This window comes from Lepus europaeus, chromosome 12, assembly GCF_033115175.1.
Source record: "Lepus europaeus isolate LE1 chromosome 12, mLepTim1.pri, whole genome shotgun sequence".
Lineage (NCBI taxonomy): Eukaryota > Metazoa > Chordata > Mammalia > Lagomorpha > Leporidae > Lepus > Lepus europaeus.
Genome location: NC_084838.1, coordinates 24,145,080 through 24,162,165, shown reverse-complemented (window position 1 = coordinate 24,162,165; position 17,086 = coordinate 24,145,080). Strand labels below are relative to the sequence as shown.

Sequence of the window (17,086 nt, the reverse complement as noted above, 5' to 3'; positions counted from 1 at the left end):
GGCCGCGGCAGCCATTGGAGGGTGAACCAGTGGCAAAGGAAGACCTTTCTCTCTGTCTCTCTCTCTCACTGTCCACTCTGCCTGTCAAAAAAAAAAATCATATTACTTAAAACACTGAGAAAATGTGGTTTTAGCGAGGCATTTGTCCTTATTAGTTTTAAACGTTCACATCCTTTGACTTAGCAAGTCCTGCTGTTGGAAATTTACCTCGTGGATATAGTCACAAAGAGTACCTCTGAGACTATAGAGATTCATTGCATCTCTATTTGTAATAGCAAGCAAAGCGCCAAATAATCTGTGCTCAGCAGACAGAAAATGAATGAAGCAACATCTGTGACCTGCCATGCAGTGGTCCCAGAGAGTGAGGTGGGACCCCATGTGCTGAAACAAGCAGATCTCTAAGATTCTTCACAAAGTGAAGAATGCACACTGAGGAGTAGGTCTTTTATGCTTAGAATAAAAGACCCCATCATATAGCATGTTGGTATATTCGTTTATTTATTTCCTGGCAGGCTACAAAGAAAATGAGTAGGGATTGTTGCCTAGAGCAGTGAAGCTTCTAGGGATCAGGTGAGGAGAGATTCACCTGCTCATTTTCTACCTTTGTGTATTGTCTGAATATTTTCACCATGCATATTTATGACTTTTATTTCTATTTAAGAATGCTAACCCTACTTATCTGGGCAGGAATAGTATGGGCTATTGTACTGGTGTTTCTTTGTACTATGCCTTTGTAAATTAAAACATGAATATAGGATGTATCTATATATATCGGAAATACCAGATATGTGCATCGAAATGAAAACATGATTGGCAAAATCAGAAAGGGTGTACCTGTCTCTGGAATTATGCTCCTTTCTGAGAGTTTGTGTTCTTTTGTTGCCATCAGAGAGCTGCACATGGTGTTCTCTTTCTATTTTTGTCCACACTACTTTGTTTTGCATTTCCAACGCCCAAGGCTATGTTCAATGATGTCCCAGCCCCTCCGCTGTGCCACAGCCTGCTGCTCTGAGAACAGTGAGGAGCCAGTGGGACCACTGCTTTGGATGGGGTCCAAGCAGTGTCCATGCCTCTTCCTGCCCCAGGACATCCTTCGGGCCTTGCCCATCCTCCTGACACCGTACTGCGCATCGCCCTGGCCCTACCCCTCGCTAACATCTGATTTGCGGGAGATGGAGTCTGATATCCAGAGACCAGGACTGGAGGCTGCCCTTCATTCCTGACAAAGAAAAAGCTTTGCCAGCAACAGCCCCACTGTCAGCCGTCCCTTTCAGATGCAGTGTTCAAAGAGAACCATTCTGCAGTTGCTCTCTTTATTAGATCTGTCAGTCTCCTGCATTATGTCTGCCACTTGGAATGAAGTAAGCGACTATGTGGGTTCATTGGGCTTTACTGACATTTCCAAACCAAGCTTTGACTTATTTTTTGTTTGGAATTGGGAAATGCTCACAGCTTTTCTAAGAGGTCTCTTGTTTCAGGGTGGGAGGATTTGACATCAGAGTGTTTTGCAGTTTCAACATCTCATTTGCTCTGGAGGATTTGGGGCAAGGGAATGTGAAGGTGGAGAGGTGAGATTTTTCTGTGTCCCAGGTGGCATTCTCTCAGAGGGCTGAACAAGGACTAGGGGATCTGATGTCTACTCATGGAAAGGTGCTATGGGGTCAGACTGTCTTTAAGTTTCAACTTGTTTGTGTGCTTCTTAGCTCATGATCCTGGACACTTGACTCATGCTAGCTAAACTTTGGTGGTTTTCACCCATAAAATGAAGGTTATTAAAGGTACCTGAATCTCAGGGACAGACATTGTCGCAGTGGCTTAAGTCACTGCTTGGGACTCCTACATCCCATACCAGAATGCCTAGTTTGAGTCCTGGCTACTCTGCTTCTGATCTAACTTCCTGCTAATGCACATCTTGGGAGGCAACAGGTCATGGCTCAAGTACTTACTTGGGTCCCTGCCACCCAAGTGGAAGACTTGGATGGAGTTTCAGGCTCCTGATTTTGGCTTCTCTGTCCTGGCTTTTGCAGGTATTTGGGGAGTGAAACAATAGATAGAAACTTTCTCTCGCTGCCTTTGAAATAAAATGACAATAAGTAAATTTTTGAAAAGATATCTTCCTTGGGGCCGGCACTGTGGTGCAGAGGGTTAATGCCCTGGCCTGAAGAACTGGCATCCCATATGAACGCTGGTTCTAGTCCTGGCTGCTCCTCTTCTGATCCAGCTCTCTGCTATGGCCTGGGAAAGCAGTAGAACATGACCCAAGTCCTTAGGTCCCTGCACCCATATGGGAGACCCGGAAGAAGCTCCTGGCTCCTGGCTTCGGATTGGCACAGCTCCAGCTGTTGTGGCCAATTAGGGAGTGAACCATTGGATGGAAGACCACTCTTTCTCTCTCTCTGCCTCTCCTCTCTCTGTGTAACTCTGACTTTCAAATAAATAAATAAAATCTTAAAAAAAAAAAAGATGTAGATCCTGTATTAAAAAAAGGATACCTTCCTCAAAGTCTTCTGAAGATTCCGTGAAAGCTGAAGGGAAGTCCTGACTCTAAAGGCTGACACTTTAACAAGCAATCAATAGATTCAGTTGCCATTATTACTACTGTATCCTCATTATGGTTTTTACCACCACCTGCATCATCATTGTTATTCTTCAGTTCAGCCACTAGAGGGCTGAATTTTGGTTCCATGAGAAAATTGCAGTTGTCTAGACAAAATCCTAAGCCCTAAACATGGTGCTAAGTACAAAGGAAACATCTTTAGTTATGAAATCCCTTTACCCAGTAGCTGTACTCGGCCCCTGTCTATTGGACCTCCCTTCTATGATAGTACCTGAAGATATTTCTATTTCCATTTTTCCCCTGGGTTTTCGTTCTGTTTGACACTGACTAGCCACGTGACCATGTCTCTCTACCTCTTTAAGGTGGGCATAAAGATGATAGCTGACACACTGAGTTAATCACACAGGATAGCACCTGGCACACAGTGAGCACTGTGGAAATGTTTGCCAGGATTCCTTCATAGATGAGGAAGGCTATGGGTGACAGTCTAGGACATGTGGTATCGTGGGTTTCCTTGGCATTGTGGGAGGTTAGAGGTGGAAGGAGTCTTCGAGCCAAGCAGGTCCAACCTACTCACTTCACAGGTGGAGAATCTAAGACCCAGGGACAGTAAGGGACTCATCTAAGTCACCCAGGGAGTCAGTGGCAACGGCTGTGTGTGGTGGCTCCTGGTTCAGTGCTCATGTGGCTTCACAGTGGAAATCATGCAGGATGTTGAGAGTGGTGATGTGGGGATTACATTCTGTGAGTGAATTTTCCATGGTGATTTCTGGCATTTGGGACTTTCTCTGAGTTCTCCACTATTCTACATGTACTGATGAGCTCAGTGATTTTTACTACAATGGGCTTATCAATATGATGTCATAAAGTAGGACTTAATTTCTCACCAGCTGTATAAAACACTTCCCTTCTCGATTTTTGGAGAACGTTAACAGGAAACACTTCTAGCAAGAACTTGATATTATGGCCATGAAAACAAAAGTATAGCCATATGGTTAAACAGTTATTTAAAGAGTAACACTGTGGGTAAACTTAATATATAATCCATATGGACTATAACATATCTTCATAGGACCTTGAACTAAAACTGCTGTGTTACGCATTTGCATTAGTTTTAATAGACTATGTTAAGTGTTCAGTGCAATTTAATAACTGTAGCTAAGCTCTGTATGGTATTTCTTTTTTTAAAGATTTATTTATTTATTCGAAAGGCAGAGTTACAGAGAGAGGAGGAGGAAGAGGCAGAGAGTGAGAGCGAGCGAGCGAGAGAGCTTCTATCTGTTGGTTCACTCCCCAAATGGCTGCAGTGGCCGCAGCTGGGCCAATCTGAGGCCAGGAGCCTGGAGCTTCATCTGGGTCTCCCACATAGGTGCAAGGGCCTAAGGATTTGGGCCATCTACTGCTGCTTTCCCAATCCCATTAGCAGGGAGCTGTACTAGATGTACAGCAGCAAGAACTCAAACTGGTGCCCATATGGGATGCTGGTGCCACAGGTAGAGGCTTTACTGACTATGCCACAGTTCCAATCCCAGATAAGTCTCTTTTTTTAAAAAAAAAAAGGATATATTTATTTCTTTGAAAGGCAGAGCTACAGAGAGGCAGAGAGAGAGGGAGAGAGAGGTCTTCCATCCACTGGTTCACTCCCCAGATGGCCTCAACAGGTGGAATTGTGCTGATCCAAAGCCAGGAGCCAGGAGCTTCCTCTGGGTCTCCCACATGGGTGCAAGGACCCAAGGACTTGGGCCATCTTCTACTGTTTTCTCAGGCCATAGCAGAGAGCTGGATTAGAAGTGCGGCATCCAGGCCTCGAACCAGCACCCATATGGGGATGCCAGCACTGCAGGCAGATGCTTTATCCACTATGCCGGACTCCCAGATAATTCTTTTTTTTAAGATTTATTTATTTATTTACATATTTATTTATTAGAAAGAATTACACCGAGAGAGAAGGAGAGGCAGAGAGAGAGAGAGAGAGTATTCCATCTGCTGGTTCACTCCCCAATTGGCCACAACAGCTGGAGCTGCGCTGATCTGAAGTCAGGAGCCAGTAGCTGGGATCTCCCACATGGGTGCAGGTGCCCAAGCACTTGGGCCATCTTATTCTGCTTTCCTAGGCCATAGCAGAGAGCTGGATCAAAGGATAGCAGCTGGGACTCGAACCAACACCCATTTGGGATGTGGATACTGCAGGTGGCAGCTTTAGCTACTACGCCACAGCACCAGCACCCCCTCCCCAGATAATTCTTAAGATTTTAGATATTAAAGTATGCTTTCAAAATCTATTTTTACACTTTTAATTAATCAATGTCTTCTTTTCCTATTTAGAATTCTTCCCTTGATGTGATAATTTCTGTTAAAAAAAAAAGCAGGCATTTCTCTCTTTAACCAATAGATGGCAACCTAAAGACCAAGAAATCAGTTGAATAAAAAAGAAATTATGTAAATGAAAATATTGCTCAAAGCCAAGTAATAGAGAAGGATGAGCATTGTGGCACAATGATTAAAATACTGCCTGGGATACCCACACCCTGTATCAAAGTGCCTGAGTTCAACTGCCTGCTCCAATTCTGATCTTACTCCCTATTATCATGCTCCCTGGGAGTTAGTAGGTGATGGCTCAGGTGTTTGGACCCTTGCTACCCACTTGGGAGACCCATATGGAGTTCTTGGCTTTGGCCTGGTCCAGGCCCAGCTGTTGCAGGCATTTGAGGAGCGAACGAGTATATGGAAGATCTTTCTTGCTCTCACTCTGCCTTTCAAATAAATGAAGGTAAATAAATAAAACTTTAATAAGCTAAGCAATGAGAAATGAACAGAATTGTGAAGTTCTCCACTTCCTGTGGTAACTTTGGAGTTGAATAAATGTGTGGATAGGCAGAGTGCTGTGACTTTGGAAATCTAGTTAACTTATTCTTCTAGACAAACCTGAGGGCACATATTTAACCTTTTGGTTAAGATGACTGTATCCATTATTGGAGTGCCTGGGTTCAATTTCTAGTGCTGGCTCTTGAGTCCAATTTCCTGTGAATGCAGTCCATGAGAGGAATTTGATGATGGCTCAAGTGACTGGGTTTCTGCCATTCATGTGGGAAACCTTTATTGAGTTCTTAGCTCCCAGCATTGGCTTGGCCCAACCCCAGAGATTGCAAGTAGTTGGAGAGTGAACCAGCAGAAGAGAGCACTCTGTCTCTCTGCCTCTCAAATAAATAATAAAAATGAAATATATTTGTAAAAAAATAAAATAAATTTGCTCTAGATTCTGTTCCTCTGTTTTGTAGGATCAGAAAATCATAAACCAACTTATCTTTCAGTTTGCTCACTTACAATCCCCTGTTCTTGTTTATTTTACAGTGGATGGACATTGCAGGGGGCTTAACCAACTACAGTTCTCCACTTAGCTAACTAGTGAGGGAGCCTGAATAACATTGGGATCATGACTGGTGACCTTGAAGTTAGCCAGGACAGTGAATTTTCTTGTGTAATGTTACTGAGATGACATAATTGATCAACTGATCTCTACTAGGGATGCACCTGCCATTGTGGCTGTTTGGGGAGTGAACCAGGGAATGGAAGACCTCTCTCTTTGTCTCTCCCTCTCTTTCTCTGTAACTCTGCCACTTAAACAAATAAATCTTTAAAAAAAAAAAAAAACAAGAGGAACGGATTTTAGCAAGAAGCCAAGTAGAAAGATCAGAAGTAGAAGAGCAAAGACTTGATTCAGGCACTTTGATATGGGAGGTGGGTATCCCAAGTGATGATTTAATCACTGTGCCACATGCCAGCTCCCTTCCTGAAATCTTTTGGAGACCATCAAAGGTGATCCATTTCATGAGCCATAATAAAATATCTTAAGATTTTCTCTTCCTGATCTTCTAGTCTTAATATGTCAGCCCCACTTTTAAAATTATTTTTAAATTTTATTTACTTACTTAGGAGAGAGAAAGAGAGACAGACAGACATGGATGGATGGAGAGCTCCCATCCATTGGATCACTTCCCAGATGTCTGCACTGGCCTGCAGCTGAAGCTGGGAACTGGAAACTCAATCTGAGTCTCCCACATAGTAACAGGAACCACCCTCCCCAACCCCCTTTGCTTTAAACTCTTGAACTTTGTACTGTCTTGAAGTCTTTTAATTCTTTACCTCTTCATCCCCTCTCTTCCTTTCTCAGATTTTAATTTGCCCCACTATCTAGCATCTTCTTTTCCATTCCTTTCCAAGTACAAGCTATTTAAAACATAGAGTTTTCATTTTTGATTCTGCATTGCAATGCCCACGTTGCAGCACAATCTACAGGAGAAAAAAAGGAACCTCAAGTAACACAAGGGTGGATGGATATAATTTCCTAACTACTTACTGTATCTGCCTTCCCATCCTATTTGTTAATCACCTCTGAACAGTGTGTGCTCCATTCTAGACCAGGGCTTCTTGCTTTACCAATAGTCTGCAGTTTTCATCACGCTGTAATACTTCCAGGAAATCCTTGCTAGGAAAATACATAATTTACAGAAAGACAATAAGAACAGCTTGCTAGGCCTCCCAGAGAGTGGAAGAACCTGGAAACCTTCCTGATGGAGAAGCTTACTTCATTGCAGATATCTCTGGAGGCACATCCCCCCCACACCCCCACCAAATGCTTTGCTACCGTCAGCTCATGATGGCCTTTTCCTGGGATTTCACTTCCTCCAGCCTCTCCCCAGAATGTGCTTTCCATAATTCTTCCCCGGAATTAGCTTTTCCAACTCTTTTCTCATATGCATGGCAAACAAGAATCTATTCCATATGGTTCATATCTTAGGACACTTCTGGTTTTATGGATGATGGCTACTGTGTTTTCAATAACATATGTTACTACCATTGAAACCATTGAGTGCAAATTCATCGTGTCTTTGAATGAAGGATGTGGACAAACAGGAACATGATCAGTGTGGAAGAAAACAGATAGTTCATTCATCCAGAGATATTCATCAAGCATCTATAATACTGTATTTGTCATGAAAGTTCTAGAGATAACTCAGCAAGATATTTGTCCTCAAGGAACCTATTGTTTGGGTTAGGGACAAGTGTTAAACGTATAAAGTACTCAAGGGCTCAGGGTACTAATGTAGGAAAGTCCATAGCCTGCAAAGAGGGGAGAGAAGGGAGGAAGTGATGAGGTGGAACAGAAAAGCCTTCTGTATTTGTCAGTACTCTGTGAGTTGTGACAGAAGCATCACTCTAACTAGCTTATGCAAATGGAAGATTTATTAGTGTATATAATTTAAGAAGCCCAGGGATGTTTCTGGCTTCATGCTTGACTAGATCTGGAACTCAAACAATGTATTATAATCCTTCTTAATCTGTCTTCCAACTCTGCTTCTGTCTGCATGCTGACCTCATTTTCTCCAACATAGATGCACTTCTTCCTTATGGCTTGGAAAATTCACCCCTCAGACATAAATCATCTAGCTTACCTCTAGTGGGAACAGAGGATTTTTTTTCTCTGCGTATTCACATGTCTTGTATTGGTTCTGCTTGGGTCACTTAGCCACCTTGTGGCTCAGTCACAATTGCAACGAGGTAAGGTCATATGATTGGCTGACCTGACTCCCACACACATCCTGATGGCAGGGGTGAGTGAGGGTACATGCAACTAGATGTGACTAGCGTTCCCACCAATGTCATTTACAGTGAGGGCATACATGTCCCCCAAAGGAAGAAAGACTGGGCAGATCAAAATTAACCCATGGTCACTGCAGATTCATTGATATTTCCAGCTGTACCCTCAGAGATGAGTGATTTTTTTTTTTGTCTAATACAATAGGGGGATATTAAAGGGAATGGTAAGATCAAAACTAGGAAGACATGAATCAAGCTGGCAGATCAGAAGACTGCAACTAGTTTTTGAGGTAGAAACATGTGGTTGTGGGTCATGGCTTGAGATGGATCTGTGAGATCACAGAAGCCTCATTGGCCAGGCTAAGGAACTGACATGTCACACTGTGGGCAATGGGGAGATCTTCTGGTTTTAGGAAGGGAATGAAAGTCGTCGGATTTCTATGTTAGAATTCTCACTCTGACCACAATGTGGAGGGTGACTTGGAGAAGCCAAGACTTGGAGGCATGGAGGTCAGCAAGGAAGCAAGTACAGTAAAACAGGTGGAGATGGGGTATAAGCAGCTAAGCTCTTGGGAATGCCATGGATACTAATATAGAACAGTCTATATATGCAGCTGGGAAGATAAAGGAGGGAGTAGCAGGGCAATACTAAGACTATAGTGGGGTCACAAAAGATGTGGAAAATGGCAAGAAGAATGAACAGAATTTGATCTTCTAGAGAGTGAGTGTCTAGGATGACTCAGATCCTGGCTGGAAGGTGTCATTTACTGGGATGAAGAGTACATGAGAAGGAACAGCTGTGAGGGTAGGAGCTGAGGGATGGGTGGCTGGGGGAGGGATGATTGCATCTGTTGAGTTTAAAGGAGTGATTGAGCCGTTGGCAATTCAGTCTGGGCACCTGGAGCTCAAAGGAGAAGCAGAGTTGGAGAGTATGAGAGAAGCGTCCAAGATTTACTCGTTTTGTCTTAGTTATCTGGGAACCAGCAGGCTAGCCAGGTGAGGAGCAGAGCTTGGACCTCAGCAGTCCAAGCAACATCAGGAGCTGAAGGTGTGTTCCTCAATGGTGTTCTACCAAACCGTGTTGCCATTTGACTCCTATCTCATTCTGAACAGAGGTTGATTGCATATCTTGCCTCTAATTAGGAGTGACTTTTGGACTGTCACCATAGAAGGGGATTTCAGCTGGTCAAGGAATCCTGCAATAGCTGTGAAAGCATAAAGGGACTATGGCGGGGCCAACCCCATGTCTTCATCAGTCAGAATGCAGATATGAATATGCTAATGCCTCTGCCTGCCTGTGTGTATTAACAACTCTTAGATTTCAAACTTGAATCACACAAGAAGTTTCCTCAGGAAACAAATGGAGACAGCACAAATGACTGCACCTTATTGCCCTCCCTCACTGCCCGTTCACCAGCACCTTTCTATTCTGTGTGGCCCAAAGCCAAAACACCACTTTGCATCACCCTAAGATCCTTGTAGTCTTTGGTCTCATTAATTCTGGTTCTTACATTGTCTTTCCTTTCTGCTTGGTACAGCTCTAGGCTTGTTAGCTCACCCATCCTTACCTCGTGCCAGAGTGAATGTAGCATCCTGCTAACTCAGTTGATCAATTTCTAATTCAGAAATCAGCAAGTGATGATCCATGAGCCAATTCTGCCCCACCACCTGTGTTTGTAAATAAAATTTTATTAGGACATAGCAGCATTTATTAATTTATATATTGTATGAGGCTGTTTTTGAACTCAATAGCAGCATTGAGTAGCTGCAACAGAGACCCTGTGTCCCACAAGGTCTAAAATGTTTAGTAATGCTTAAAGTGTTTTTGTAAAAAATATTTATTTATTTATTTTAAAATCAGAGTTACAGAGAAAGGGAGAGAGAGCAGAAAGAGAGAGATCTTCTGGGCCAGCGCCATGGCTCACTTGGTTAATCCTCTGCCTGCGGAGCCAGCATCCCATATGGGCTCCAGGTTCTAGTCCCGGTTGCTCCTCTTCCAGTCCAGCTCTCTGCTGTGGCCCAGGAGGGCAGTGGAGGATGGCCCCCAAATGCTTGAGCTCCTGCACCCGCATGGGAGACCAGGAAGAAGCACCTGGCTCCTGGCTTCGGATCCGCACAACACTGGCCGTAGCGGCCATTTGGGGAGTGAACCAATGGAAGGAAGACCTTTCTCTCTCTCACTGTCTGTAACTCTACCTGTCAAATAAAAGAGAGAGAGAGAGAGAGAGAGAGAGAGAGAGAGAGAGAGATCTTCTATCTGGTGGTTCATTCCCCAGATGGCCACAATGGCCAGGTCTGAGCCAAGCCAAAGCCAGGAGCCAAGAGCCAGGAGCCAGGAGCTTCATCTGGGTCTCTCACCTGAGTGGCAGGGGCCCAAGCACTTGGGCCATCTTTTGCTTTATTTCTAGGCCATTAGCTAGGTCAGAAGTGAAGCAGCCAGGATTTAAACCAGTGCCAGTATGAGATGCCGGATTTGGGTGGGACTTTGTCCTACTGTACCACAATGCTGGCCCCATTAATGTTTCAGATGTTTACAGGAAAAGGGCCCCAACACCCACGAGTCCATGCTATACACCAGTGCCAGGTCAGTGTCCCTAAAATGCCATTTCACCATGTCATTCTCTTACTTAGAACCCAAAATGGCACCGCATTGTTCATACATCTAAACTTCTTTGCCTGGCATTCAAGGTCTAGTGGTCTAGTTCTAGCCAATCTTTCAAGTCCTTGATTTCTGTTCCTAAAGGCAGGCGCTGACTGTTCCTGGAATATGCAGTTCATTTCTATCCTTGCCCACACAGCTTCTGTTACCTTGAATATGCTGCCCACTGATCTTTATCTACCTAAATCGTAGCCGTTCTTAAAGGACAGACTTGAAGCCTCCACCCTTTAGGACCGTGCCAGCTCACGGTGATCACTTATGGGTCTACTGTTCAAGTGTGTAAAGGACCATTGCCTACACCATCTGGGAACAGTCTGTCCCAGGAAGGGTTCTCCAATATGATGGTGGACCCCTCGCCAGTGAGGACTTTCTGTAGTCAAAGCACAGAGACAGGGAAGCCTGGGAAGTGGCAAGATATGTAATTAGAGCACACATCAGCATGTTGTATCCATGGCATGCCATATCTTGGTTCTGGATTTCAATATTCACAACTGCATATCTTGGTAGTGAATGGGAATGAATGAAAAAATTTAGTAAACCTACTCTTAAGAAGTCCTAGCACATAACAACTTAAGAAAACATTTACCAGAAGGTCCAATGCCTTCTATAAATTTTAAGAATCATGTATTTGAAAACACCTCTTAAATATCTAACATGGTGTAGTTTGTTTAGCCAGTAAACTTAAGCACAATCATCTAAAATGTTTTTAGTTTCTTTCTACCAACACGTTTAAAACATATGATACACAGATTCAGGTCACACAAATTAAAATGTATCTTTGATTGGTTTTAGCAGCTTAAATTTATGGACAATCTTATCTATAAGCCATTTAAAATAAAACTCTTAATAAAATTTCCCCATGTGGACATACAATATGTACACACATATAACATAGCATAATAGACCAATATAGCAATTTTAATAATAGCTTTTAAAATCTTTAACTCTTTTTGTAGATTGCCAATTGATTTGAATTGCTTTTTGTTTTTAGTAACCTCAGTTAACCATACTTTCTCTCAGTTGGTACTGTTAATACATTATTGGCTTCATCTGTTTACAGAGCCATCCCAAAGTACTGAATACAATAGAAGTGGCTGGAAAAAGTCCATAGGAACCTATAGGAGGACAGCTAAACACAGAACCAACAAGGCTTTAGTTTTATGAGCAGCAAATCATATATAACTGTGGATGACAAAAGACTTTAAGTCACCATGAGATTGGGTGGCTAGTTCTGAGCTCCTTGGTCCCTCTGAGATGCTGGATAGGTGAGCTCTTCCCACTGAGCCTCGCTTTTCCCATCTGTCACATATTGTCTGTTCTTTGGCATCTTCTTGGATTAAGTAGCTTCAATTATGTGCCATTGACTGGAGTTCTTTGGTAAACGATAGTTTCTAAAATAGTCACAGATCTCACATTGGCAGGGAGATTATTTTCCTGACTTGAATATTATGTTTCAGTGGCTCAAGATTGTGAGCTAAGATTTCTTGACATCTGTGTATTGCACAGAAAACCTTAGTTAAGGCACAAATTATTATTCCACTGATTTGAACAGCAGTGGTACAGTCACATCCCCAGAAACATAGCGCCTACATAGGGTACAGCACCCAGACTTGTGCATTGTTGTCTTCCACAGGATTAGCCTGTTGTATTGTGAAACGCTGTTATGTCTTGTCTAAAAAACTTCTCCCTGCATCAATGAGCAAAGGAAAATAATCCAGTGCACTCAGTGTGTCAGTGAACCACCCTTGTGCATTCTGAAAACAGAGCATTAATAAGTGAGCAGCCAAAAAGGACTTTCTATCCCTGTGGATCGTATTTGTATGATGTTTACTGTCTGCACCAAAGAAGCATCAAGAAGAGAAACATGATGTGCAGCCCCTAATGGAGAGACCTTGATGGAAATAAGAGTTCAAGGGAAATACATCTCTTCTTTAAAAATGTTATTGATTTATTTAGGAGACAGACAGAGAGCTCCCATCTGCTTGTTCATTCCCCCAAAGCCTGCAACAACTCGGGCTCAGCCAGGCAGAAGCCAAGAAATCAATCCAGGTCTCACACATGGGTGGCAGGGGATCAAGTACTGGAACCATGACCTACTTCCCTCTAGGATCTGTACCAACAGGTACTGGAATTGAGAAAGGAGCCAGGACTGAAACCCGGGCATTCTATTATGGGATGTAGGCATCCCAGCCAACAGCCTTAACCTCTACACTGAAGGCCAGCCCCAGCAAATACATCCTTAAACACCAATTTCTAGACATTACCTAGAAGTAAACATGGCAGTACGAATCATAGCAAATAATATGATTGAACATTTACTGTGTGCAGGTGTTGTTCTGGGACCTTTACCTGTACCATCTCATTTAATCCACACTCCAGCCACATTGTCTGGGTATAGCTGTCATCTTCACTCTATGTGGGAGAAGGATTTGCCAGAGGTCACCCAGGTAACAGGGGACTGAGCTGTGAGGTGCATCCAGGCAGGGGATTCCAGACTTCATAACCTCAGTGAGCCCTGCCCCTTGGACTGCTCCCCCAAGGCTGGTTTAAACAAAGACACCTCTCTAATTCATGTCGGTTGCTATATGCAATTGGATGATCTGTCCTCCAAAATTTGAAATTGATTATCTGGATGAATCTAATCCTAGAATTTCCCACTGTGTGGTTCAACCATATTTGCAGTGTGTAGCAACCTATGTCTTTTGGATTGAGATATTTTTATTCTTTGTCTCCAAATTAACACTGCACAGCACATGGCTGTGTGTGTGTGTGTGTGTGTTTAAACCGCCTTTTCTTCCGCATGCAATTGCTGCAGCCTGGCTGAGTGAGGAGGATTTCTCCCACTCACCGAGCCCACTGCAGGGAGATTCGGAGAAGACCGCTGCTTACCACACACACCCAGAGCCAGTGGGGCAGGTGACGCTGTGTGTGTGCCCGCGTCTTTGGCAGTGTCTCTACAGATGTGTGCTGCTGCCGCTCCCTGCCTTAGAATCCCTGCAGCCACCACCCATCCACTCTGACACCCTCTCTCTCTTTCTCTCTCTCTATTTTCAAGGAAAAAAGAAAGAGGCAGACCGAAATAGAAGGCAAGCGACAACAGCTTGACGAGCAGATACTTCTGCTGCAGCATTCCAAGGTAAGCGGCTGATCCCCCAGACCTGTTCCATTATTAGACATGCAGATCACGCCCTGGAGAGCTGGGCAGAGCCTGGCCTGCCGCGAAGGCGCTGCTGCCGCTGCCTCCTCCAGCCTCATGCGTTCAATCCGAAACCATCTCTTGGCTTTTCTTGTGAATTTCTCAAATTCAAGGCATTGTTGCAGCATTCCAGTTTCTGCAAGCATGAGATGACAGCGTGCATGGGGCCAGGGTGGAGGGTGGTGTGTGTGCATGGTAAATGTGGCAGTGAGATCCAGAAATTGGATGAGAATACTCCACATGGTGGATGAAGTGCCAGGGCTGTCCGGGCTCCCAGGCAGAGGGGTTGGTGCTCAGAGGTTCTGAAAGATACATTTAGCATAGTGCGCTTTTCTGAAAATTACAAATATGAATATTTGTCTTAGTATGGAGAAGAGGAAGACAAGGCAGGGTGAGCTGGTGAAAGAGCTACACAGTATGCTCAGATTATTCATTTAGTTTCTGCTTGAACAATCCTGAAAGTGTTCTGTGAGGCCAAGCAGTTGGTCAAAGGGGGCTTTTCAATGATTTGACTTGGTTGGGTGTCCATTGCACCATGTTAGAGAGACTGAGAAGAGAGAGGTATTCTTTAAAACAAATATATTTAAACACTGTGATTGATTACAGCCGGGAGAAAGCTCTGTCACTGTCACAGGACTCCACTGGTTGCAGAGGGTGCTTTCTGCCCGTTCAGAGAATGATGGGACCACATTCTAGTGGTCCAACAGGAGTTGCCACTTGCCTTTTGCTGCTCCTGGGATTTTTATTAGGAAAAACCCTTCCACTGCTCCATCAAGTTGCTGTGATGTTGCTCAGGGGACAGGTTGGGAAGGCGGCACTGACTCAGAGAGTGATGCTCCGTGTGGATTATTTGGGCTTCTTTTAATAAAATGAGCCTTTATGGCCACATTTTCTATTCTTTCCTTTAAAAAAAAAAAACATAGGGTTGTGCTAAATGAATCCTCAAAACAAGAATCCTCGGCGAGCCAGTTAGTGACTTCAAATAGCAGCCTGGCCTGTATCTGCTTAGCATGTTTGTCTGTTTAGCATTTAGGTTTAGCCAGAAAGATGCTGGAAAGGAAGAAAAGCCACACAATGGTGAGAATATTGTCCATTTCTCTCTGTTTGTCATGTAAAGCCATTTGCAGGCCTTTCTTTGTAGGCGCTCGCACCAGATCCCACTCGCTGTTGCTCTTTCCTTATAACATTCCTGAGGGAGGATTGAGAGCTAAAATTAGTATCCTCTTCCTACAGAACAGGGGACTCAAAAATACAAAAGAGAAATGAGTGAATTGTTCAAGGTCAGTCTGGACAGAGCTGGGTCTATGGCTCACAGCACAGCCAATTCATTCCATTAAAGAGACCAAAATGTACTGAAACCTCAGTGGATTCTTGGTGAAAGTGAGATTTTTAAAAGCAGGATGGAATGAAGAAGACAGGCTGTTTTAGACCAGACAGCCCCTCTCCTCTGTAAGCTCAGTGTTGTTCTCTGCTTTCCCATTGGTTGAATCCAAAGTCAAGCAATGAACCTATGTCAGACAGGCAAGTTTCCTCTGTTCCACTTATCATTCTAGCTGCCAAATAAGTCACCAAGGGCTCTTTACTGCTGGTGTCCAGCACAGGGATACAGTATTCTGTTCCTGTTCTATCTGTCCATACCTGCATTTGTCCATCTATCTGTCCAGCCAGCCAGCCAATAGAAGCAAGAGTGAAAATGGCTCAGCTTTGCTTGGGGAAGCACTGGACTTCCTTCAACAACTTGGAAACAAGGGAGTCAGTTCTTTCTGGTCATCCCAGGAAAATTCTCACATGGTTGATGAGATCAACTATCTAAAGGTACACCCAACATTTTCATCAAGATAATCTTGCTGTAACTGATGGAGGGTGGGGGAGAACTGGAGGAGATTGTTGTTTAATAAGGAGACCAGTGCCTTGTATTTTTCTCTCTCTGAAGAAGACTTATATGGGCAGAAAGAGGATGGATTGCTAGCCTTGAACAATGAGAAAGGAAAGCTCAGGGTTTCCACAGGTAGCAGCATTTGTCTGGTACCCAAAGGGACACTGAGCTCCGCGAGGAACTGAGATTCTGTGCACTGGGGAGGCAGGGTTGGTAGCAAGGCCAGGTGAGTCCCAAGTGAAACTTCCCTCATTGCTCTGTCTCTGTTTTCACTGAGGACATCCTCCTTTTGATAGAATGTAAGAGGTGCCTGGTGGGGGGATCGGGCCACTTCCGGCATCAGGAAGGGGTATAGTCCACTTGACATCAGCCAACTGCTGACTGAACTTGAGTAGTAGGAGCTATCTTCCCTGTGATCCTTCAGTTCCCAGCATGGCGGCCTCACACTGGGTGAAGCTAAACTCGTGGAAGCTGTATTTCCTCTCTGTGAAGCCCTCGGGGAGAGTCGGCCAGCTCTCTCCTATCAGCACCGAGACCTGGTCATCCCCTTGTCCACTCTCAGTAATAGTCACCATTTTTAGAGTTCCCAACAGGTGCCTGGAACAAACCCTTGATAATGACCACCACGTTCGATCTTACTATCCACAGTGCCTGAGGTCAAGTAGTTCACCCAAGAACATAAAGACTATGTGAGGGAACTGGAATTGAACCCCAATGCTGCCTGGTGCCAAAGACCATGCTCTTCCTGGGGTGCTATTCTCTTTGAATGAAATGTCTCCTTTTGAATAATTTGTCTAGAACAATACCAGCTATCATCATCACTCTCTCTCTTATTCTTGGTTTACTTTCATGGACTCCAGAAAATCTAGACTGCGTGGATGTATGTCACAGCTATTATTGTTAAGTCCCTTGAAGTAGAAAATATTAGGAAGTAGATCAGTGCTTAACATTTATTTAACTAAATTTATAGAATCCCAGCTGCTCTCTAAGAAAGAACATATATTCTCAGTATAAAGGTTAATGGGAAAACATTAGCTATAACTTCACATTTAGGAAGATGTACTTTTCATATTCTTTATAGAATTCTCATAATCTATATTTTAAGATACTCTCACATGTGGGGATTATGTAATTCTTACACAATTCTCCTATCACCTAGTCTGTGGACACTTATTCACTTGCAATGAGATATGAATTATT

General features: G+C 43.7%; 1 protein-coding gene across 7 annotated transcripts in view; it reads left to right on the top strand.

Annotated features, from left to right (window-relative positions):
- Positions 1–17,086, top strand: part of PALM2AKAP2 (PALM2 and AKAP2 fusion) — a 371,129-nt gene that overhangs the window by 75,828 nt on the left and 278,215 nt on the right. For all 7 annotated transcript variants that reach the window (XM_062207779.1, XM_062207778.1, XM_062207783.1 and 4 more), the window contains one exon: positions 13,870–13,950. In XM_062207779.1, coding sequence (XP_062063763.1) covers positions 13,870–13,950 — 81 coding nt within the window. The remainder of the gene's footprint in view (positions 1–13,869; positions 13,951–17,086) is intronic.